At 46.5% G+C, this 25,512-nt stretch overlaps 1 protein-coding gene across 1 annotated transcript in view; it reads left to right on the top strand.

The window, feature by feature from the left end:
• LOC147705912 (inactive serine/threonine-protein kinase TEX14-like) overlaps positions 1 to 25,512 on the top strand; it is a 722,788-nt gene that overhangs the window by 272,428 nt on the left and 424,848 nt on the right. The window contains exon 8 of the mRNA XM_086929575.1: positions 4,543 to 4,666. Within this exon, the coding sequence (XP_086785701.1) occupies positions 4,543 to 4,666 (124 nt within the window). The remainder of the gene's footprint in view (positions 1 to 4,542; positions 4,667 to 25,512) is intronic.

The following is a 25,512-nucleotide window of genomic DNA, read 5'->3' as shown; positions in this document are numbered from 1 at the left end:
GGCAGCAGCTAAATGCTCCGGCGCCACCCCTGCCTCTCAACCTCCACACCGACAGCCGCAAGCGGAGAAGAGACAGTGGTGGGGAGGACCGCAGGGGAGACGGGGACAGAGGGAGGAACCAAGGGCCCCGCACCGCCAGAAGACGTACTGTCGGAAACCAAGACCTCCGAGGCCAAAAGGGCAGAACCACAACCACCTCCCGATCCTCCAGACACAGACGGGACAGAAACCTGGGGATCAGCGCCAGGGGGGGAAAGGCATAGAGCAGGCGGGATGGCCAGGGAACCGACAGGGCATCCACCCCCCAACAACCTTCCTGCTGAAACCTGGAGCAGAAGCGTGGAAGCTGCGCATTCAGCCGGGAGGCAAAGAGGTCCAGAAAGGGACGCCCAAACTTCCCGCACACAAGCCGAAACGCAACCCGGGTGAGAGACAACTCCAGAGGAGCCGGAAAGCAGCGACTCAGGACATCCGCCGCACAGTTGTCCACTCCCTTGATATGAATCGCAGTCAGAGACAGCAGATGACCCTCCGCCCAACAAAACAACGGAACCACCACTGCGTTCAAGGAAGCCGAACGAATCCCCCCTTGATGGTTGAGATAGGCCACCGACACCATATTGTCCGACCTCACCAGGACGTTCCTGCCCAGCAAACACACCCGAAAACCCATCACGGCACGGGACACAGCAGTCAACTCCCGCCAGTTGGAAGACCTGCGACTCTCCAGCAGGGACCAGCGACCCTGAAGGGACTGAGAACCCAAGGTCGCCCCCCACCCCAAAGCGCTGGCATCCGTCGTCAACACCAGCGACGGAGAGGGCTGCAAGGGGAGCCCCTGAGACAGATGGACTGGATCCGACCACCAAAGCAGTGCAGGCAGAACCACAGGAGACACCGGCACCAGACACTCCCAATCGCGGGACAACGGATCCCAGAGAGACAGAAGGTAACACCACATGGGGCGGAGGTGAAACCGAGCCCAAGCCACCGTAAAGACAGTCGCCGCCATCAGACCCATAAGACGCAACCAGAGGCTCACCCGAAAGGAACCCCCCGCCTGGAATCTGCGGGCAAGGGACAACAGGGTCACCACCCGAGGATCCGGCAGGAACACCCGGTTGAGGTCCGTGCGAAACCGAGCCCCAATGAACACCAGATCCTGCGAAGGAGTCAGGCGGCACTTCGGCAGATTGATCAGAAACCCGTGCCGCCTCAACTCCGAGCATACCAACTCTCTCGCCTCCAATAACAGGTCCCGAGAGGGAGCATGGATTAACCAATCGTCTAAATAGGGATACACCATCACCCCCCGGAGATGAAGCCAGGCAACCAAGGGGGCGACAACCTTCGTAAAAACCCTCGGGGCAGAGCGAAGGCCGAAGGGCAGAACCTGGAACTGAAAGTGGCACCCCTGAACACAAAATCTCAGGAACCGACGGGACCTTGGATGTATTGGAACATGATAATAGGCGTCCTGCAGATCCAGGGTACACATGAAGTGACCCGGCAGAACCAACGGAATGATCCGCTGCAAGGTCTCCATGCGGAAGGGAATCCGCAACACCCATCGGTTCATGACCCTCAAATCCAGGACCAGGCGAAAACCCCCGGTATTCTTGGGCACCAGAAAAATCAGGGAATAAAAGCCCGACCCCACCTCTGAAGGAGGAACCGCCTGAATGGCCCCTTTCCGAAGAAGATCCTCCACCCCTTGAACCAGGTGGGCCCTCCTGGACCGGCAAGCAGGCCAGGGTGTCGGGCGGAGGCCGTAATCTGGAGGGGGAACAGAAAATTCCACCTCGTAACCCTCCCGCAGAACACCCAACACCCAAGCGTCTGAACATGACTGAACCCAGGCATCTAGGAAGAAGCGCAGCCGCCCTCCTACCAACAACCCGGGAACCACAGCCAAAGAGTCAGGAGCGAGGCTTCGGGGGAGGAGGAGACCTAGCCTTACGGTCCCGACCCCCGCCAGAAGAGAACCTTCCACGGCCCTTCCCAAACTTCCCACGAAAGGAAGGCCGAAAGAAAGATTTAGACTTAGAGGGGGCAGAAGATGCAGGAGCAGAAGCAGACCCTTTAAAAGAAGAAGAATGTTTCTTTTCCTTAAACAGTTTGTGCAGTTTGGTCTCCAACTCCCCCCCCAAACAGCATAGAACCCTGAAAAGGCAAACGCAAGGCACAAGCCTTTTGCGCGGAGTCTGTCTTCCAGTCCTTAAGAACAAGACTGCGACGAGCTGCCACACAGGCCCCACCAGAAAGTGCAGCAGCTCGTACCACATCAAAAGACACATCGGACAGAAGTTCAACCTGCCGCTCAATGTGTTCAAGAAGACCAGAACAGTCCGTGGCATCGTCCATTGACTGGTACAGAGACTTAATGTCAGATAGCAGAGACTGCGACAAATATGTACCATAAACACCGGCCCTCAAGGCCAGATGAGAGCCAGAATAAACCTTCCTCAGAGCCCCGTCAGCCTTCTTATCCACAGGGTCCTTCAGCACAGCGTCCTCAGATAAGGAAGTGCGACCCACCAAACTCGCAACAAACGAGTCAATGGGGATCGAATCCGGAAGATCCGTAGCCATATCCCGGAGGGGGTAAAGACGGGCCATAAAACGCGGAACCATAATGCGATCCGGATCCGCCCACTCCCTCTTCAGGACATCCCTAATAAAGGGATGAACAGGAACATCCACCGCTGCAGAACTCTGGAATTGGCGGAGCAAAGAACCCCCAGAAGTACTGGGAACAGCGTCATCAGCAAAGCCCATATTCTGCTTCACGTGCATCAGGATACCGGGAAGAGCGTCCTTTTCAATATACTTCCCCTTCAGCTCAGAGTCACCAGCCCCAGCCGACTCGTCAGCAGAAGAAGCAGAAGCACCGGAAGCCGCAGCAGGCACCTTGCGTCCGGCACCACCAGAACCCATTTCAGTAAGGGTCTCCCTGATCAAGCGCTTCAAGCGCGCATCCCCACCCCCACCACGGTGTCTGGACCGGGCAGGAGAAGGAGAACAAGATACACTGGAAGAAGAAGAAGAAGAGGAGGACCTCTCCCTGTGACGCCTCTTCCTCGAACTCTTCCCCATCCTGAACAGCAAGGAACAACACAGGAGGCAGTAGCAACCAGCAAAAATGCACAGGAAAGAAACACCGCTACGCGGTACTCACCAGCTGCCCCCGTTTTTATAATCAGGAAAAAACGACTGGGCAGAAGCGCCTGACCCTGTCCCAAACCGGAAGTCAGGCATCGACGTCACAGGAAGGCATCATCCAACCAGCCAACCCCCGACGCGAAGTCGGCCGCGCCCCCTAACAAGCCCGGCAGGAAGGAGGGGCGGCCATCGGGCAGACGCGAGGCCCACGCGGTCCCACATCACAGCGCGGCCCCCAGGAGCGCCAAAAGAAGCCCGCGCCACTCCCCCCAAGCCCGGCAGGGAGGGAGAGGCCATCCATGCCGCCGAGGACAACGAAGCCCCAGCGGAGGTAAGTTCGGCGCAGGAGCCGATTCCATGCTCCACGCGCCACAGCAATCCCTGTCAGAATGACAGAAAAAAGAAACAGAGGGAATGCTGGGACATGTACCCTTTTGTACTCCCGGCGGGAGGGGGAGGGTAGGTCCAGCATTCCTTCTTTTTCTTTTTCTGTCAGAGATAGTGATAATCTCATTTAGTAAGGAAGGTGTCGAGGACGTAGGGACCTGGGGGTAATGGCCTGTGGCACTGCAGGCACACCTGAAGGAAGAAACAAAACGGTAGAGACTCACCACTGGAGCTACCAAAGCAGGGCTATCCGCACAGACGACTGAAAGGGGAGTTTCTTACCTCTGTAGGTTCCAAATGGTGATGCTCACTGTCTGAGCTGTCGTTTTTAAAAGGACAAGGAGTCACTGTAGGTCCCAAAGTAAGTCTAAATAGAGCGATTTTCAGTACTACAGGTAGAAAACGCGAGACTTCATTATCTCAGATACCAGAGGGCAGAGTCTCAGTGCTGCAGGTACCAAAAAAGAAGGGAGAGGTAGACAGCACCACTAATACCAAATGAGAGAGGCTCGTGCAGTTATATTTACCAGATTAGAAACGTTTGGTTCGAAATTGTGTGGTTCTTTGTCCACCAGGTATCAAAGCACAACAAGTACACATCGTAGCACTCAGCATCGTCTGTAGCAAACGAGGGCCAAAATGGTAGGCTCTACAACCTCTTATGTGCCAAAAGGGTGAGTTAACTCATTAAAGTAGTTACTAGAAAGGAGGTCTGAGCTTGGTAAGTACCATGGGGCAGATGCTTTCACCATTGTCATTAACCAGGGTTGAGCTTCACAGCCATGGGGAGACTCTTACTATGCCGTGCCTTACACCCAATTGCTCTGCTCGCACCCCAGTGTAACAATGTCTTGGTTGCAACAGCAGTCCTTATATGTTAGTATCAAAGTACATGGTTCGTAGCAGTACTTGACCCCCATTATAGTAGCTCAGCTCTCTGGGAAATGTAAGAACATTGGTAGGACTGATCAGATCCGTCATCTTTTTTTCTAGTAGCCTGCATCACCCCAACCTGCTGCTGCTGATTGCTTTGTGCTCCTCTCCTGACATGAGCATCCTTCGTCTGGTGTATGAGAGAGTTGAGATTACCTCACTGTATTGCCTACTACATACAAGGGTAAGAAAGAGCTAGTGGCTGTGATTGGGAGAGCCAGATGCATGGCCTATTGTAGTACTGTAGTGTGTGGGCAATGAAGATTGTTGTTGGACAGCACAGCAAGGACAGTCCCAATTTGCAAGGATGAAGGTACCCGTGGTTGTTAGGGGGTTTCAGAATGGCACAACTCTTCCAAATGAAGCAAAATAACAAATGCTAGGAAATCCTTGTTAAAAACCTTTTGGATGGCAAGGCTTGACAGCTCATGATTCTCTGTTGTCCCGCTCTCCAACCCATCTTGGGCAGGTGGGAATTGCTTGTACCGAGCAATACATCCTTATAAAGAATACTTCCAAGGTTTTAGCGTTCTCCAAAAATGAGCATCACTCCATGACCTAAAACCCCACACAACCACCCTTAAAGGCAGGCCATTCCGGGTTTTGTTTTTAGTTACAGGACTTTTCCATCTCTTGTAATTCCTCTTTTGTGCAGTTGGCATTTCTTTGACATGTTCATGTCCTTGACACTTTGCTTTTAACACTCTCTCTTCTAATGTGATGAAAATATACAGTATAAGTAAATGAACTAGCCTCCATTTGCAACATATGCTGCCCATGGTGGGCTTAAAGCAGCATCTTGGATTCACCAGTCAGTTCTCCACTCCTTTCCCACACAAAGTCTACATTTCATGTTAGGAAAAACTCCTTTTGGTAAGTTTCTGTGTGTTGGAATTCATCTGAGGTCTCGGAGGAGCTATCTTCTGTCCATGTCATAAAGGTGACTGATGCTTAGGGAAACCCTGGACTTCATTGTGGGAAGGTAGCTGGCCCATTCCAATATGAAGGATGTAGAACTGGGCTTAGTCACTGATGCCTTCTGGTACAGGTAAGATGATCGCAAACACCCCTTAATGAGGGGATAATCTGGACCATAAAAAGTTGATAGATCCGTTCTAAAATCCAGTGCTTGAGAGGTTGTTAGGCATGACTCCCTCATGGCTTGGTGTCTGTTGATCACTTTTGGTATTACCTGGGAGTGTGCTCTAGCAAGCTCAGAAAAAAACCCAGGCTCCGCTCCGTTTCATTGAAAATGCTTTTCGGGTGAACAAAATATTTCTGATTCACAGTTGTACCAATTTTGCTATCAGAGGGTGATTTAGAAGATTCTTTCTGAAAACGCTCAAAACATGTACAAGGGAGTAGAGAAAGAAAAGCAAAGTTATGTACTGACAACTTCAGAGTTCCTGATACTAGGCCTTACATTCCAGCTGAGACTTCACAGGTAGCAAAGGTGAATGTTTAACCTTCATTACATCCTGTGCCAGAATTGCTAAGTATTTATGACTTTGAAGAATTCTTTAACAACGTACTTCTTTTCTCTGCCTCGAGAACAACCATTTGGCACTTCAGTTTACACCTGAAAATGTAGGTTTTTCTGTGTATTTGGTCCTGACTACACATTTCTCTGAGGATATTGCTACCCCCTGCCTCTTATTTAAATTAGCGTTTATCTATGTTGTTTCAGGTCACAGACCTGAACATTTTAATTGTTATTCAACACAGATAATGTTGCTCCCGTGTTGCAATATGAGTCTCTTACTTTAATGGCGAGGTTGCTTCCTCCTGGTGTTCATAAGAGGAAGTGCAGCATGATTGAACAGGTAGTACAACTTTAAACATAAGAGACTGTCGTGGAATGATTTCTTTCCCTGTTTCTTACTGACCTGCTAAATCATGTGTAGACTGAAACATTTCTTAAACTACGTCAGAATCTCTGCTTATTCCTGATCAGGATCAGGAACCTTATTGGATACTGATAATTTCTTGCCTGTTAAAAAAGAGGTTTCTAATCATTCCCCACCTAAGAGCAGCAGGGGGACCCAGCTACAGGTTCTCCAGATTCTGATACTGAAATTGAGCCTGCCTGCTATCAGAAAACTTCCTTCTGTAATACCAGATACAATTTGTGCCTGGCTCTAATCTCCATTTACAAAACTTGGTTTCTTGGAGCTTTTTCATAACTGATTTAATCTGTGTGTGTGAAAAATGTACTGCTTGTGGAGCAATCTCTGACTGAATACTGTAGTGCCACTTGGACTACATCTCGTTTGGAGCCTTCACCATAATTATTTTCAACTTTAAGAAGGAAGGGCCATGGATGAATCCTAAGTTGCTATGGCTAACTTTGCAGTTCAGTATGCCATTTTTAGTGTAGTATTTTGTTGAGGGGCGATTCAAGAACCTCTTCTGATAAGATTGCTAAGATAAGAAAAATGCAGGTTAAACATTTCTACCTTAAGTTGTGCTTTTCCCTTTAATTACTATATCTATTTGTAAATCATTTTAGAATTTGCAAAATGGATAACATTTAGAGACATTTTTCCGCTGGATGCAAAGATTTTCTCTTCTGGCTCTCAGAGTGCAAGGAGGAGGCTTGTCACTGTTAAAGATTTATAAGGATCTAGTTGACTACTGGTAGTTACAGCTCTCTTTGCATTCTGAGGCATGCATGGTTGCATGCCTCTTCTGTTCCTAATGATCTACAGAGCAATGTCATGCACCAGCTAACCATTTGCCCACATTGTATTAAGCAGATGAGGCCCTTGACAAAATCAAAATCGGTGCTGCAGTGGCAAAAACCCCAAGTGAAGTCTGCAGCCTTTACAGGCCCAACCAGGCTGACAAGACGTAACGGCCTTCTTTAGCCTTAATAGCCTAGTATATATTTAGTCTCAAACCAGATTCTGCAGCTGCATCATTTGCTGCAAACAAGGATCCTTCAAAGATTTCAGGCTGACTTTCCATCAGTAAAGCAAGCTACGCTTCTGTAAATCTTGGAGCAAACAAAACCTCGTTTGGCGACGGAATATCGTCCTTCCATCTTCTGTGAATGCCTGTAGTTCATCATCCGAAACTCCTCAATAGACCACTTATACTTTGATCGCCGGTCTCAAGGGGAGCCGAGTAGGTTTACCGCCAAGACAGAGCCTCGTAACAAGTAATTACGGGGACATATGACTTTCCCGCGATTGACCATGAGGTTCAGTGAAACCTCAGAAAAAATATGCCAATGAATTGCAAGAAAAGAGTATGTATATTCATAAATTAATATAGGCATACTTTTCACTTTTTGTTTTGGAGTGGTACTCACAGGGCTGGACCCTGTTGTAGTCCTGAAGAAGAGCTGTGGGGTACAGCTCGAAACTAGTTGACACTTTTACTAGGCACTGTGTTTCATAATAAAACCGGTTTACCTAGTAAACCACCCCATTTTTAATATATCCACTAGGAGCCTGAAAAAAGTTAGTTTAGCTCACTAGTAGGATATTTTTAATTTTTCACTCCACTTCATTTTCCCCTTTCTCTCACATTACACGACACATAGTCTTCATAAAAAAGTGCTCCTACGCAACTGCGATAGTCGCAGCACGCCTCAACCCGTAGAGGGTTGAGAAGCCCCAATGATGAAGCATGTCACCGTGAGGAAACTCCGGTGAGTGAGGGGACTATAAAGAAAAAGTTTTCTTTCCCTGTTTTCTGAAACAGACCTAAAGGTGTCATGTTCCAGTAGTTAGTCAGGTTCTCTGGATCTGAATTTTTCAGATCTTTTTTGAATAAGTATTGCTGTGGAGGGCGAACCTGGCTGATCTCTCCCTCTACCGCCCCCTGTTTTGTATTTCTGAATACTGTATTGCCACTTGGACTATATCTCATTTGGAGCCTTCACCATAATTATTTTCAACTTTAAGAAAGAAGGGCCATGGATGAATCCTAAGTTGCTATGGCTAACTTTGCAGTTCAGTATGCCATTTTTAGTGTAGTATTTTGTTGAGGGGCGATTCAAGAACCTCTTCTGATAAGATTGCTAAGATAAGAAAAATGCAGGTTAAACATTTCTACCTTAAGTTGTGCTTGTCCCTTTAATTACTATATCTATTTGTAAATCATTTTAGAATTTGCAAAATGGATAACATTTAGAGACATTTTTCCGCTGGATGCAACGATTTTCTCTTCTGGCTCTCAGAGTGCAAGGAGGAGGCTTGTCACTGTTAAAGATTTATAAGGATCTAGTTGACTACTGGTAGTTACAGCTCTCTTTGCATTCTGAGGCATGCATGGTTGCATGCCTCTTCTGTTCCTAATGATCTACAGAACAATGTCATGCACCAGCTAACCATTTGCCCACATTGTATTAAGCAGATGAGGCCCTTGACAAAATCAAAATCGGTGCTGCAGTGGCAAAAACCCCAAGTGAAGTCTGCAGCCTTTACAGGCCCAACCAGGCTGACAAGACGTAACGGCCTTCTTTAGCCTTAATAGCCTAGTATATATTTAGTCTCAAACCAGATTCTGCAGCTGCATCATTTGCTGCAAACAAGGATCCTTCAAAGATTTCAGGCTGACTTTCCATCAGTAAAGCAAGCTACGCTTCTGTAAATCTTGGAGCAAACAAAACCTCGTTTGGCGACGGAATATCGTCCTTCCATCTTCTGTGAATGCCTGTAGTTCATCATCCGAAACTTCTCAATAGACCACTTATACTTTGAACCTTCCTTCAGTCCCTTCTTACTTTACAATAAGTCTCAACGTTTTGCTTTGCAATGCATTCCTACTGGCTTTTTCAGTGCTTTTGTGGATGGTGTTCAGAATCGACAAATAAACAATGCTTATTACTGATGCAGTACAGCATTGGCAAAAAGGGCAAAGTGTGTGTGTGTGTGTGTTTGTACACACCTCTTGTGATCACCTGTGCAGATGCTTCTCAGCACACATGTATGCATACGTCATTCTACCATTTTGTTCTCTACCATTCCAAGATGGCGGTCACCCTTAGAGTCGCAAATAAAAAATAAAGTAAACCACTGAAAGGTGTGCAAACATGGGTTTTACGAAAGAACCTACTCAGCAGAGCTAGTCAGTTTCTGGGCTCTCCTAAAAAGTTTTTTTTTTATGACAGTTGGGGAAATAACAGAGAAGCAAGGGGAAGCAAGTAAGCTCCGCAGACAAGTGGAGAGAAGGTTATCAAAAAAGCAAAATAGGACTGGGGTGTGTATGATGGGCAGCAGTGGGCAGAGCAAGAAAACAAATGCACTCCCACGGATTGCTAAAAGCAAAAAACAAGCAGTTCTGTAAATGTGGGCAGAGGAAGGGTACAAGTCATCACATCAAAAGTTTGACATACAAGCAGTATTCCAGGAGAGAGCCGAACACAAAAAGACAAAAGAAAGCCATCGAACACGAAGCAAGCAAATCAGATAATCCAAGAAGCCAGCCAAGTGTAATCATTGTGTTAACCCAAAGCCCACTGTAAGTATAAGTATTGCCACTATAGGGCTTTCGACAACAGACAGCTGCAGCTATCTGCATGTGAGACCTGATGAGGCTTATGGTTTTTATTCCAGGTACTTTCTTGTAGCCAAAAATAACAGGGTCACCAAGCAGACATTTCTGGTTGTGTCAAAGGTAGAAAGGGTTGTATTGTCAGTTGCAATATGTTGCTGAATTTAGTGCAAAGTTATGAGTATGTGTTATAGGCTTCTTATTAAAATGGTGCTGACCCAAGCCATCTTTTATCTGTTTGAGAACTCCCCAAATCTATGTCTCGGTCATAAGAAGTAGCCACATCAGAGGCAACTGGTGACAAGCTAAAAGAAAAAGGCATTGGTGGGTTGTGTTTCTTTAGTGCTATGTGATCATGATGAGTTTCATTCTGACGGTTTGCCACTCAGTTGAATCCAAGCAAAGGTTTGGTGGATTCCCAACTTGCAATCATAGAGGTGCCGTTCGCTGTGGTGTGCCTGCTGCTGATTAGAGGAGCACTTTACCGGGGACTGCGAGGACCAGCATTCCGCCCTGCTCACAGCTGAGTCCTCTTCCCCTGTTGTCCCCGCCCCTGCCTGGACGGATTTAATCGACAACACCTCTCCGCCTCGCGGACGCGCGCGAGCGCGCACCGGGCCAAGGGCGGGCCTGTTCTAGCCCTTTACAGACTGAGTAAGACCGGACCGGGCCACCCCTCTTGGCGTCTGACTATTTGCGCCAGTGCCCAATAGGCACCTACTCATTCTTGGGCGGAGGACCATTGTGGAGTAAGGACTATGACAACCTGGGAAACCAGAAGTAAAGCCACAGCGTCGAGTAACATGGTGGCAGGTACTTTGGACAATTTTCTGCTTAGAGCAAGTTCACTTGTGACTAATGAATTAACTAATCTAGAAAGACGGCTCTCTCAGGGAATTGAAAGTGTTAGAAGATCCTCATTGGGTCTAATAGCTAATGCCAAAACCCCTGAAAAGGCCGGGGATTCCCCTACTGCCATCCTAGACAGTATTGATCAAACAATAACCACTGTACTCTAAGAGCTTAGGTGCAGCCCCGTAATGCATAGAGACCCCCTCCCGGTTATTCCTGAGGTTAATCCTGTGACATCAAACGAAAACAGTGTGTCATCCGGAGGTGGGCACGATTCTACTACTCCTCAGTCACGAGGAATTAGGGAAGGGGCTGTCCCAAAAAGGAAACGAGAGGCACAGGTTAGGGGTGGAAAAAAGGCTAAACTAGACAAAGGGCCCACTAATTCTGAGACCGTAGGCCCCACAGCAGTCAGGGTGGTCCCTCCAGCTAATAATGATATTAGTAACCCACCCCCCCAAATCCTGCCTGTGGCGCAGCACACCGCATTCAGATTTGGGGATGTAGCGAATGCTAGGGGTGACCAGCTCACTCACGCCCTCGGAAATATTTTGAAAACTTTGCTTGACCCCCTAGTTGCTAGACTTGATCGTATTGATCTTAGGCTACAAACAATAGAAACAGCCACCGGGGGGCATGGTGGACCATCTAAAATCTTTGGGAAGCACGCAGAGGGCCCCTGAAGCTAATGGGGGGGGGTGTTTTTCCACCCAACCTCCCCATTTCAGTAACCATCCCTGCCCAAGTAATCCCCCCTATCTCAGTACAGAACACTGATTCTGCTGTATCGGTTAATTCTAATAGGTTGGTCAGAAAGGCTTCGGTGAATGTTGAGTGGTCTAATGCTGATGGCAAAAGAGTGAGGTTGAAAAAGGTAGTCAACTTACCCCCTGAGGCTGCTCCCCACGTAGTGGTTTTAACCGGAGTTCCCGAGCTTAACAATTCAGCAGTAGAATCTTTTGTGTCTTTGAAAAATTAAATAGCTAACTGGCTGAACACCCATAGACCCCTTCCACCCCCCATATCTCAAGTGAAATGCTAATGGTCAGAAGGGTTTCGTGGGTGGGAAATACTAACAAAAAAATCAAGGGCGATTGTATTTTGGTAAACTTTAGGAATCCTGGGATTGTCTCGCATATCTGCAAACTGGCCGGGCAGAATGGCAGATACCGCAATCCAGACACTCCCATTGTCATTATTTTACCCACCTGCTAACATCCAACCTGAACCTGGGCTTGAAGAGGGTTGGACAAGGGTGGGACCTAGCAGACACAATAGAGGGTTCAGGAGTAATCTTTATGAGCCCTTTGTGCCCACCGACTACTTTCACATCAACAGGTATAGCTGCCTGGACCAGGTAGACTGACTGCACCATGAAGCTGGTTCTGGGGGCCGAGATGGGGGGACGGGCGCTTCGATTCAGTGTAGCGGCCAGGAAGCAGGCAGTGTGAGGATCACTCACCCAGGGATACCGGTGGCTGCTTCTTCTGGGCCTAATATCGATAGTCAGGCTATGGGGCAAGCATCTTTGCATAATGTGGCTACGCTTTCCACCGATGTAGAATCCACCTCGCGAACCCAAGGTCCCCCATCTGATTCTACACTACTAAAAATTCTATCGTGGAATGTGGCAGGTCTTCGTAACAAAATGGCCTGCCCTGAGTGGGGCTCTTTCATAGATACGAATGATGTATGTCTCTTCCAGGAAACCTGGGCGAGGGAAGAACAATTTCGATCTGGTTTTGCCTCATACTCAGTCCCTGCAAGGTGGGGGGAAAGGGTAGACCGTCGGGGAGGGTTAACAATCTGGGTGGGAGTCCACTTGGGCTGTAGCACCAGGGTCATGGATACTGCAACAGAGGATGTGCAATGTGTGGTCCTAGAGTGGCAGAATGGCTCTAGACTCGCTTTGGTCAACATTTACTCTAGACCTGTGAGTATTACATCTGAGTCCAGAACCATTGAAGAGCTCTCCGCCTTCCTAAATGAGATCGCCGATGGAGTTACATTTGTTTATAGGGGGAGACCACAATTCTCATTTTGAGCCACTTGTGGGCCTGTTGGATGGTGCAAACCAGGAAGAGGATGAGCATTGGAAAATTCATCAAGTGGTGGGTCCCCCTACAAGGTCATGGGCACCACTGGCCGTACAAATTACGACCCTGACATTGAAGCACTCTATCAGGGCCTGCAATGGCCGTGTAAAATCGGATATCCCTTCAAGGTGCACTTTTAATAAACCTGGGCAGGAGTCACGCCTGGATTATATCTTTGTGGAGAGCTGTGCTTGGCACAAGGTCCTTGATTTTAGGGTGGTACCTATGGGAGAAAGCAATCATAATGCGCTGATCTTAGACTTTTTATCCCCCAGTATCTCCAAAGATACCTGCATCACAGAGTGCTGACCAGTCAATAGGGTGCTTTTATCAAGTAACAGGCGTAGGGTTAGATGGGATAAATTGATCACTCACCCAGACCTAGTGGCGGAGCTATATGCTCGGGTAATTCCGGTATTGGAAGCCGCTGGCTCCTTAAAGCTGCAGCATCCCCTGCCTGAAGTATATATAAGTCTAGGTGATCTTAACAAGGAACTAGCCAATACCTTAGCAGAGATTTTAAACCCCCCAGGTTCTAGAGGGAGAAGTGCCGGTAACAAACCCACCTGGTACAATAAGGCCTGTAGATTTTCGAAAACTGAACTCCTCGAGGCCCTGAAACAAAATAATAACAGGGAACTTATAAAACAAAGGAGGATAGTATATCGGCAGTTAATTCACCATGCCAAGGTTGAGTGGGAGAATAAGAATTGGGAAAACTTAACATCTGCATTGTCAATAAGAAACGCTCGGAAGTTCTGGCAAATTGTGTGCACTGGGTCGGCTGACCCCGTTTCGGGAGTAGCACCTAACATCGCTGCGGAGGTGTGGAAAGAACACTTTCATACCTTGTACCAGGGGGATAACTCTACGAGGACCTGGCTCTAGGAGGATTAGTTCCTAGTTTTATGGCTGATACGACCAAGCTTGATTTTACTGAGGGAGAAGTTAGGGCTGCCATCTCCAAACTTCCATCTGGTAAAGCCCCAGGGCTGGATAAAGTGCCCAGTGATCTTTTCAAACACGAACCCAGGGTCTGGGCCCCCTATCTAATGGTTATTTTTAATGCAATTTTGGGGGGCATGGCGGTCCCAAGTACTTGGCTGGGAGCAGAGATAGTCCCTATCTTAAAGAAGGGCTCACCTCTGCTCCCAGCCAACTACAGGCCAATCAGCCTCATTGACGTGTCGCAAAAGCTCTTCACGAGGTTAATTCTAGACCGCCTCTTAGATTGGATGGAGGAATTCGACATCTTAAGCCCTTACCAAGCTGGGTTCAGAAAGAATGTATCCACCACGGACCAGATTTTTCGATTAACCATGCTTTTCTGGAAAACTGTTAAGATCGAGGGCGGCTCACTATACACAGTCTTTGTGGATCTTCGTGCGGCCTTCGATCTAGTCCCTTGCCGGAAACTGTGGAGTATGCTTTCGGAATTGGGTATTCCTCCCCCTCTTCTGAAAATGATAATTCGACTCCACACTGTGAATTACGCACAGGTCAGGTGTGGGAAAGATGGTTCTTTGTCAGCTAGATTCCCAGTTGGCAGGAGGGTAAGACAGGGGTGCGTCTTGGCGCCCACCCTGTTTTGCCTCTACGTCAACGGGGTAATCGCTCACCTGAATGCGGTCCTCAATAGCGACGCTCCAAAGCTTGCTGGGTCTGGGATCTCTGCGATCATGTTCGCAGATGATACCCTATTACTCTCCAAGACCCCTATGGGCATCCAGCGAGTTCTGCACGGCTTTGTGTCTTTCTGTCAGGATCGGGGGTTAGAAATAAACACCCTGAAAACAAAATTCATTATTTTTAACCCTCCGATAACAACACGCCCGAGCCCCTCGATAGGTGGAGTCCGGCTTGAAAGAGTTCAGACGTTCGAGTATCTGGGTCTCACCCTAAATGAAAATATGACCTGAGTACAACACCAAATAAAATCCCAACTAAAGCTCTCTCAAAAAGCGGGAGGCATTCTCAAGCTCTTAAATAAATCCTCTGTTAAACCAATTGGCCCACCGCTGGAAATTTATAAATTGCAGGCACGTGGGGCGGTAATTTATGGTGGTGAACTGTGGGGTCACAAGTGTGCACCCGTGATCGCCGTCACAGAGAACACATTTTTAAGACAGTTGGTATCACTGCCCCCTACCACACCACTGCTGCCGCTCAGGCTTGACCTGGGCCTTGGACCCATAAATGAGGAACTGGGCCTCAAACCCCTAACTTTCTGGAGGCAACTCTGGGTAACCCCAGAGCTTAAGAACTACAGGCAAGAGCTTTCAGAGGTCCTAAGTCTTCCGAATGCGCGGAAACTTCCTTGGTTGAAATACGTAAGAGAGGAATTTGAGAGATTAGGCCTCTCGTCCATGTGGTCTGACCCAGAGTATGCTTGCAGAAATTTATCGCGCAAGTACCTGGTCAATTTGTACCATGAAAGTAACCTTACCGCTTGCTTATCGAATGTCCAAACTGGTACTCTGTCCCGCATGTTTTTTATGACTAAAGATTTTTATAAATTTGAGTCTGTCCTCGACTATGTCAGTCAAGTTGTTTTTAGGAAGTTGTATCTCCAATGGAGACACGCCTCTTTGCCAATAAGAGCCCTTACAAGCAAGTGGTGTTTACCTACTCCCAAAAATTGTCCTGCTTGTACCTCGGAGCTGGAAAATGAATTGCATGTTGTGTTTTTCTGCCCTGTTTACCAGAAAGCTAGAAAGAAGTGGATTATTCCCATTTGTAAAAACTTGAGGCATTGTTCCCAAGCTCATAGAATACTTAAAACTGATCTTTCTCCTCTAATTATTTTTGCTGTAACTACATTTTTAGCAGCCATGTGGAACATTAGAAGGAAATATGTGAATATTGCTGGAAATAGGATCTAGTAGATACATTTGTATAGTTGCTAGGGAGCTTGATCTTTAACTCTAGATGGGCAGGGCTATTAGTTGATCATGTATCTATCTATGTTTACTGTCATGCTTTTTGCTGTGATGAATTAGCGCCTAGGATACGCGATGGTTGTAGTTTTTACAGTGTTTCAATGCAACGTAGCAATTTTTAATTGTTTAATCTAATGTGATTTCTTTTATGACAACATTGTCGAAATAAAGATGAAATGATGATGATGAGAGGTGAGGTTAGAAGTTAACCCTTGGTGCTAAGCACAGTAATAAAAGTAATCTATTACAGCCACTCTTAATTGTATACTGCTTAACTGACACCTAGACAGATATTTGGGGTCATTTTGCAGTAACCAAAAAAATGGACTGCTTGTAAGGCTCCTGTAGAAGCAGCAGACTGTGACCCAGAAAAAAAAGTGACGAGAGAGCAGTAAATAGACTTACATGGCTGGCACTTCTGCCTGCAGGTGCCATTCACACTTAAGGCCTGTTTTTCTTGGGGCTTGTAAAACACCAGTAAATCACTGCCTACTCTTAAACAAGCTCTGTTTTTTAACAGTCAAAAAGGGAAAGGATCTCAAGAGAATCTCTTCCTTTTTAGGTCGAGCCCGGAGCCAGCATGAAAGCGCTGCTGTGGAGTTGATCTGTTGTAGTAGAGTACGGGAGAGAAGTCATGCCCACTCCCCCGCCCATCTTTTTTATTGGCTTGTGTCTTTGTCTTTTCTAAATGTTGCCTTCCGATTGGTTTATAGGCTTGTTTGTCCCTCCTTATGACTGCCATGTTGTCATTTGTATCCTTCGATGGCTACTGCCCACTTCACTTCGAGTGTTGCACAGTATGTGTTATTTAGAGTGTGAGCACTATGTTCATCCCGTGCCTCCCCCCACGCAGTCCGTGTCTTCTCGCCCCGCCTACCCCCACTCCCGTTGTTTGTGCCTTCTTGCCCGCTCATCCGCACTCCCATTTGCAATGCAATAGGTCTCACGTAAATGCGAGTCCTATTGCATTGCAAATGCTCGTGGTAATAGTATTGTGACGTCGCTTCAACACTGCCGGAGCACAACCGTAAACACGAGTTCTGTGAAGCCATTTAAAACCGTTCTGTGGCAGCTCTGGGGACAGTAGTGTAGGACATATTTACAGCGACGTCACAGAGATATTTCGGCGGCAATGAACAACGGCGGCACTCCAAAATGTATTCTTCAAGGGCTTAAGAAGCCCATTAAATCAAAAACAAAACAAGGGTTGGAATTGTCACAGCATACCGTCACTGTTGAGTATATTTAGGCCGAAGCCTAAACAGATGCACGCCATAGATGACATGGGTCTGTCTATGTCTAATTAGCTAAATGTACTCCCTCCCGCAACCATTATTGGCGAACTGGCGTATTTGAGTATTACGATTGGTGCAGATTTCTGAATTGGTCAGCAGTGAATCCAGTTACCCACTTTGAAGTGGTAAGATTGGAGGTGACAGAAGTTATGTCATGCACGGAGCAGTGTTTTGGACTTGACCTGCAATGGGCGGTTGGGTTAGGTGGGGTAGTGATTAAACTGACCAAGCACGGTATGGGGTTCGGAGTTGGGGGAAGGCAGGGACAGTGTCACACTAGTTTAGGAGTTGGTGCGAGCAAAAGGCAGGTAACAGCACTTCGAGTAGTATCACGCTGGGACAATGGGTGTTTCCCGGGAATACAGGGACTCACATTTTGGGGCGGCTGTGGGCACGTCACAAGTGTAATATTTCAGAGATCGGGGCAGTGGGAATTTCAGGCGCGGGAACTACAAGTGTAGATCGAGAGGGAGAGCAGTTGGGATCATGATTCATCAGCATGCAAAGAGCAAATCACACGTGCTCAACTATTGAATTAAAAAATATTAAGTTCTTGAACGGGAAATGAACCATCAGCACGTCTGAAATATTTTATAATAAAATTATAGCAATCAAACACTCGTGAGCTGTTCTTTGTAGATATGTGTACTGTTACAGTAACAGAGCTCAGACACAAGGCCTAAAGAATATCACATCTTCCTTATAACAAACTTTTAGAAGAAATGTGCTCATATACAGAAGGTTTGTTGAAATGCGTCGGTGGGAAAAGGCAATCCTTCCAGGAAACACAATTTACAAATGGTTTTGATGACGGCCGTTGCCAAGGTGGCGGGGGTGGGGCATTTAATGTCAATGATGTGGTGTTCTTTTTTATGGGCTGTTACATGGAACAGGCAGCTGTCCTCATCTGACCACATCACGAAATGACGACACCTAACCCCTCTGATACCTACGTTTCTTTTCGGGGCCCTAGCGACTTACCCGACCTGTGGTTCTTTTCAGTGTCCTATTGCCCCTTGTTTGGAGCATTGGCTCCTCACTGCAGCCAGCGGCCTCTTTGCGTGTCATATAGTGCAGCAATGAGGGGCAGTTTGCTTCCTTAGGAGATCCCATTCACACTTGTGCATTTCACGTGTGATAGTTGTTCGGGAAGTATAATTTATTAAGATTTGGTGGGGAAGTGCCTGGGAGCTGCCATATATTTGGCGACCTTGGAGTGGTTAAAAGGGACAGGCCGGCTGCCTTGTAGATAGTTAGTATTCCCACAAAACAGTACGGAGATAGCGGCGTGGGGTGAGCCCTCGCTGTAAAGCTTGGTAACCTCGATGCTGAAGGCACCATTAAAAAATATATTTCACAAAGCTCCACAACATATTCTCTCAGCCTTTTCACATCTCCCCTCACTTTAAAGCCTTCCATGTGGTCTGGTTCCTCCATGGGAATGCACACTGTAATGAAAGGGGTGCAGCTCACTTTTGTCTTGCATTAAGGTGGTCCAAAAAACTACCTGCTGACTATTGGATCTTCACAGCAGGTTACTGTTTTTTAATCTCCTTCTGGTGGTTGCTCACCATCCCTTCACCTTGGTGGATATATAATACTTTGCCTGATAATGTCACTATTTATGCAAAATTATCACCCATTGTGTCTCCTCACCTGTGTATCTCCTAAACGGATCATTTTCCTGTGTAGAATACACATTTCTGTGTACAGGGATGGTTCGTGAAATGTTCTTCTCTGATAAATACGAAATTTACACACAAGTGCTGCTATATTGTCCAGGGCTGTCTTGTGCTTTAAAGTTGGTAGACTTTATACATTTTATACAACACTTATTCATAATATGGACTTTATAGTTGACAGTTACTTGTTCATGCTGTATCCATTCTGAATTCACTGTAGCCTCCAATTGGACACCTTCTTTTTTATGTTTCAAAAGCTTTATTTGAATATGAGCAAGAAATACAGAAGACCAGCAATACAGAATTAGTATAACAAAATAGAAACATAATCTAAATGGCTAGTGTATAAACAAGAGAAAGCTGTTTACATTTTATGAGGAGCGGGGTAGGGAAGGGGAAGGGAGGAGGAAGGAAGGGAAGAGGGGAGGGAAAACTCTCGCAGAATTATAAAATAAGATACTACATATTTACAATGGAAAGTGAATAATAAACCAAACATAAAAATAAATACAATAATCTGATCAAGCAAAAGCAAAGTACAGAGAAGATAAAAAATTCAAGGAGGTTTACAATTTTCAGAATTTAAACGAAAATTATTTGGTAACTCTAGTGTATCTAAATAAGTAGTAAGAGGTAAGATCTCGATTAAGTATTGGTTTGCAAGAGGAGGCAAAAGCAATATCAAGTTGATGAAAATGGCAGAGACTATTTCACCAGTGTTGGATAGAGAGTTTTGTAAGTGATTTCCAATTGAGAGAAGTGTGTTGAAAGGCCAAGGCAAGCATAAGGTCAAAGAGACCATAATTGTGAGGGAAAAGATCTAAAGAATTGGAGAGACTCCCAGAAAAGAGAAGAGGAATGGAATAAGAAATGGAAATATTAAACAAGCGAGAAATATAGGGCCAGACTTCCCCCAAAAGTTTGAAACCGAAGGGCAAAGGAAGAAAAGGTGTAGAAGATCAGCATTAGGAGAACTACAGGTCCAACAGTTGGTATCAGTAGAATGAGAAAATCTAGCTATAGAAGTAGGGGTAAGATAAAGTCTGTGATAGAGGAAAAATAGATATTGGGTAAGAGAAGCAGATCGAGAGATTTTGAGAGAGCAAGACCAAAATTTGTCCCAGAAGGTAATAGTCCATTCACATCCTAGGTCAGATTCACATGAAATTCCAATTTAGTTTTCATGCGTTCTGGAGTAGGAGCTGAAAAGTCATAAGAGAAGCTTTGGGTAAAGAAAGAAGTATTTTAAGAAGACAATTTTGAGTAGAGGAGAAAGGGGAAGAAGGATGGGAATAAGAAACATCAAGAATAACCACCATTAGAATAGTGAATTTCTGCAGGAAGGGCCAGGGAGAATGAAATGAGGATTGAAATTGGGGGGAAAAGCATGGAGACAAGCCATCAAAAAGGTTTTTAACCCATGTTATACCCATTAATCTCCAAGATTTCCAGAAGATTGTTCTATTATTGATAGTAATAAGAGAGTTATGCCAAAAAGGGGAAGCTAAAAAGGATTCTCTAGAAATAGATTTTGATTGTATCAAAGCTTTCAATAAGGAACAAGTGTATTTAAACAAGGGAAGAGAAGTATGAGATGTTTGGGCAGAGAAGGCTAGAATTCCCTTTAAGGAAGGGTAATAATAAGGCTCGTTCAATGGAAAGCCAAAGGAGATGAAAGGGGAAGGATCAGAAAGAAGCCACTTCGAACCCTGATGTATGCAGAATGATTTATGATATAAACGAAAATCGAAAGTTCACACCCCCGTTAGAGTTTGCCTTACGAAGAGAAAATACGGAGATCCTGCGTTTTTTTTTCTTCCAAAGCAATTTGGAAAGGCAAGAATCAATTTGCTTGAAGTCGCAAACAGGAATATGGACGGGAAGCATGGAATGAGCATAGATCAAAATAGGTGTAATCGTCATTTTAATTGAGTCTAGCCGGCCCCAACAAGAAAGAAAGAGAGGATTCCAAGAGGAAAGAAGTTTGTCAATCCTAGATAGGACCGCAGTCATATTTAATTTACCAGAAGAGGCGATGGAGTGGGAGAACCACATACTTTAATATTTTATTTTAGAGCTATTCCATGCAAAACCAGTGGAAGAGAAGGAGTGTGGAAGACATTTAGTAAGAGGAAGGATTTCTGTTTTATCTGAATTGATTTTATAACCAGATACAAGGGAGAAGGAAGTGAATTCATGCAATTAAGGGGGATCAGAGATAAAAAGTAGAATCTCATACACATAAGCGAAAAGTTTTAAGTGTTGGTCACCATAAGAAAAACCAGATATAGATCGGTCTATTTCCTCTGATGTTGTGCTTTGTATTTGATCCATCATGTATGATGCTCTGATTAGATGCAGATTTGTACTCTGATTATGCTGAATCTTTCAATAAAGGTTTTTGAAAGAAAAAAAAATGAGGAGAGGAGAAAGAGGGCAGCCTTGGCGTACTCCATGCTGAAAAGGGACATCGGATGAGGCAGATCCATTAATTAGAACCAGGGCTCTGGGAGTAAAGCATAATAAAGTAATTAGCTAAATCAATTTGGGACCAAAACCGTGCCACATCAAAGATGCGTATAAGAAGGACCATTCAACCCTATCAAAAGCTTTTTCAGCATCAACCGAAATGGCCACTAAAGACGTAGAGAGGGAAGGAATTTTATTTAAAACATTGAGAAAGAGATGAGAATTATCTGAAGTCAATCTACCCTTAATACATCTACACTGCTCCTTACCTACCAAATGAGGCATAACTGAGTTTAAATGTAAAGCTAGTGTCTTGGCAAATAGTTTATAGTCAACATTGACCAGGGAAACCGGGCAGTCATTTTTACAAAACAAAGGTTCTCTGCCTTCTTTATGTATGAGGCAAATCGTGGCTTCCTGAAAAGTACCGTCTGTTTTACCGGAGAGGGAGAATGAATGAAGTAAGGGAGTAATAGGTGAGAAAAATGCAAATAAAACTTAACGGAAAGCCATCCAGGCCGGGAGTTTTTCCTTTCTTTAAAGTGCTTAGAGCAGTGGATAATTCATCAAGGGATAAGTCTGTGTCAAGATTAGAAAGATTAAGATGAGAATTAGACGGGGTTGGTTTATTAAAATAAGATTGGATGAGGGAACTGGAAGGAGAAGATTCTGGGGAATAAAGATCTTTGTAAAAAAGGCAAAATTCGTTAAGGATGTCTTGATCTTTGTGGTTGAGAGAATCATCCGAAGAATAAATAGAATCAATCACAGTACGGTCTTTACGAGTTTTCAGATAGTTTACTAAAAGTTTACCCAGTTTATTTTGACCTCCGTAGTAGCAAGCACAACTACGAAGCATTATGGAAGAGGCATTATCTCTCGCAGTTTTATTAAATGCTAATTTGGCACTTATCAGAGCTGGTAAGACCGAATCCGCCAATGAAGTATAAAACTTGTGTTCTAAAGCTTTAACGTGCCAAGGTAGCTTAATGCTGTTGAAGAAAGTATTTCTTTTTTTTTTTAGACAAAATCTATAATGAAACCTCTTGCAGTAGCTTTGAAGGAGTCCCACAATATATGAGGGGAGGAAGTGGAGTCGCTATTTAGGTCGAAAAATTCCTTTGCAAAAGTATTGAAAGAGAATGAGAAAAGAGGGTCAAGAAGAAGAGAGTTATTAAAGCGCCAACAGGAGGACCTGGGCTGTGGAGGGAGTTCATCAAGGTCAGTTATAATTGGAGCATGATCAGAGATGACAATAGGTTCAATAGAGGAGGATAACAAATTTTGAGAAAGAGACGGAGAGAAAAAAGTATAATCTAAATGGGAGAGGAAGTTGTGAGGCGGGGAGAAGAAAGAAAAATCCAGAGTGTCAGGATGGGAAAGTCTCCAAGAATCTACAAGGTGTATTTGGGAGATAGTGTCAAGGAAATGTTAATGAGATTTGTAAGGATAAAGCGTACCTGGGATTGGCGAACGAGGAAAGGGTCTACAACTTGATTGCAATCACCTCCTAATATAAAGAGATCATCTTTAAACTGAACACATTTCTGTGTAATCAGAGGCCAAAAGGAACAATCGGGGCTAGTAGGGCCATAAACATTGAAAATATTCAAAGAAATGTTATTGACTAACAACGTAACTAGCATCTGCCTTCTGTGTAATTTTCTTGATATATATCTTTACAATTCAACTTCTTGTGGCATTAAATGATAACACAATTTTTCTTGTTTGAAGTTGGAGAGAATAAAACTGAACCCACCCATCCTCTTTTCAATTGTAAGGCCTCAGTCTCTGTAAGATGGGTTTCTTGTAAGAGAACCAAGTCAGTGTTATAAGTGGCAAGATGGGATTATATTCTCTGTCTTTTAATTGGGTTGATGAAACCTTTCACATTCCAAGAAACAACTCTGAACCCATCAAAAATACCGAAAAAGTGGATAATGTTGGGTTTTTCTTTATAAAAGCAATAAAATATTTTCAACAAAAAGAAAACATAAAAAACAAAATATACAGTAATAAAAAAGTAAGGTAAGAGGGGAAGGAAAAGAATAGGTAATAAGGAGATGAATGAGGAAGAAAATGTATAAGAAGAGAACACAACAATCAAGAAAAGGGAGGGGAAAACGACAGGAAAGAGGAAAGGGAAGAAAAAAGGAAGAAAAAGTAAGAAAAAGAGGAATCTGAAAGAAACGGGTTAGTATTAGATTCCTTACCTTAGAATATCCCCAGGCGTCAGACTGGATCCGGAAACTTTTGCGTAGCAGTACCCTTGCGCGTCGGTAGGCGTCGTCTGCGGCTCCGCGTCCACGTCAGCGTCATTGGCGCCGGGATCATGTCGCCGGAGTATTTAGATGCCGCCCTCGCGCGCTGACGTCAGTGCTTCTTTTTTCCGCGCCAGCAAGCGCTGATCCGGAAAAAGTTGTACCCTTAGTCGATTTTTGACTAACTTTTTCAATCCTTTTTGATCATCTTTCGAAGTCTCTGAACTCCGACGGTGCCGGTGGGGATGCCCAGGTTCAAGCCCTGCGTCGATTGTAACTGACTGATGTCGGTTACCGACCCCCATCGCCGGTGCCTTCACTGTCTGGGCCCCAACCACGACGACAAGTCCTGCTCCAACTGCTGGGCCCTGATGTCGAAAGCTAGACAGGAGCGGTCCCGGAAGCGGCTTGAGCTCCGGCAGTCAGCCCCGCTCCCCTCGAGTTCTCGGTCCAGAAGGAGGTAGAGGGACAGGTCGCGGTGCCGGAGTTACCACAGTTCCGGGGGTCGTCATCAGTCTTCGGGCTCGAAGTCCTCAGGTCAGAGGCACAAGAAGTCAAAGAGGCGACATCGCTCTTCTGACTCCCCCCGACGCTCGCGCGGAGCGGCTGGGGGTCGGGCAACAGCGGCTCCGCCGGCCTTACCCGCCGGTCCCTGGGCAGAACGCGACGCCGGAGGAGATCGAGGCCTTCCTCATAGCCATGAGGTCGCTCACTCCTCCGTCGGGTTCCGCAGCGCCTTCGGGCCAAGCGGCCCCGACTGGGTCCCCAAGCAGGCCAGGTGCTTCGGCGCCGTCGGCGACTTCGGTTCCGACGCCGCAGGGCCCTGCCGGATCCGACTCCGGATCCGGGTCATCGCTGTTCGACCTCACAAACTCGCCCGGGCCGCCCCCCAGGGTGTCGCCCCGGCGCCGTCCTAGGACGACGCCGTCCCTGGTCCTACCCTCGATTCGGGTCCGGCGTTGTATTCGACGCTGCTAGGAGATTTCTTCTTCTACGACCCAGCTCCATCCTTTGACGCTGAGTATCAGGAGATGGGTGGCGAAGAGGATTGGGAGGGGTCTGAGGACCCTCTGGCACGTGAGTGCCAGTCTTCCCAGGACTGGGCAGGTGAGCTAGGGGAGGCCAGTGGTCTGGACACTTTGCCCGACACTGGTTTTGTCTCCCCTCCTACCGTGGCTACGGAGGAGGGGGCTGCCTATAGTGTGGTGCTGATGCAGGCTGCCAAGGCCTTGGGCCTTGAGCTCCCCGTCAGGGCCGTAAGGACTAACCTCCTCACTGAGGTCCTTAAACCGCAGGCAAGCTCGGCTGAGCCTCTGCTGCCGTTTAATGAGGCCTTGTCAGACGTTCTTCTGGGCACTTGGTCCAAGCCCGCTACAGGTCCGCCTGTAGATAGTAATGTGGCCAGGCGCCACCGCCCAGCTCTGGGCGACCCTTGCTCCCTGTCCACCCACCCCACCCCCGAGAGCCTGGTCATCCAGGCCTCTAACTCATTCCCGATGGCTCCCCCGATCGAGAATCTAAGAGGTACGAACAGTATGGAAAAAAGATGTTCTCCTCACTTAGTTTGGGGTTGTGGTCTGTCAACACCTCGTGCCTCTTGGGCCGTTACACCCACTCTCTGTGGGACACGGTCGCGGATGTGCTGCCACAATGTCCGGAGGGGGTCCGGACTAAACTCACCCAAGCCCTTGTGGAGGGTCGAGATGCAGCACAGTATTCCATCCGGTGTGGGCTGGATACCACGGACTCGCTGGGCAGGGCGATGGCAACGACGGTGGCGATTCGTCGCCACGCCTGGCTGAGGTCCGCCAACTTTTCAGCTGATGTCCAAAACACCCTTATGGAAATGCCGTTTGATGGCCGTCGCCTCTTTGGCGACAAGGCAGACAGTGCGCTTGAGCGCTTTAAGGACTCCAGGGCTACGGCCAAGTGAG

The sequence above is a fragment of the Lissotriton vulgaris genome, chromosome 7 (genome assembly GCF_964263255.1).
Source record: "Lissotriton vulgaris chromosome 7, aLisVul1.2, whole genome shotgun sequence".
Classification (NCBI taxonomy): Eukaryota; Metazoa; Chordata; class Amphibia; order Caudata; family Salamandridae; genus Lissotriton; species Lissotriton vulgaris.
Note: the sequence above shows the minus strand (reverse complement) of the source record. Positions and strands in the feature narration are given on the sequence as shown.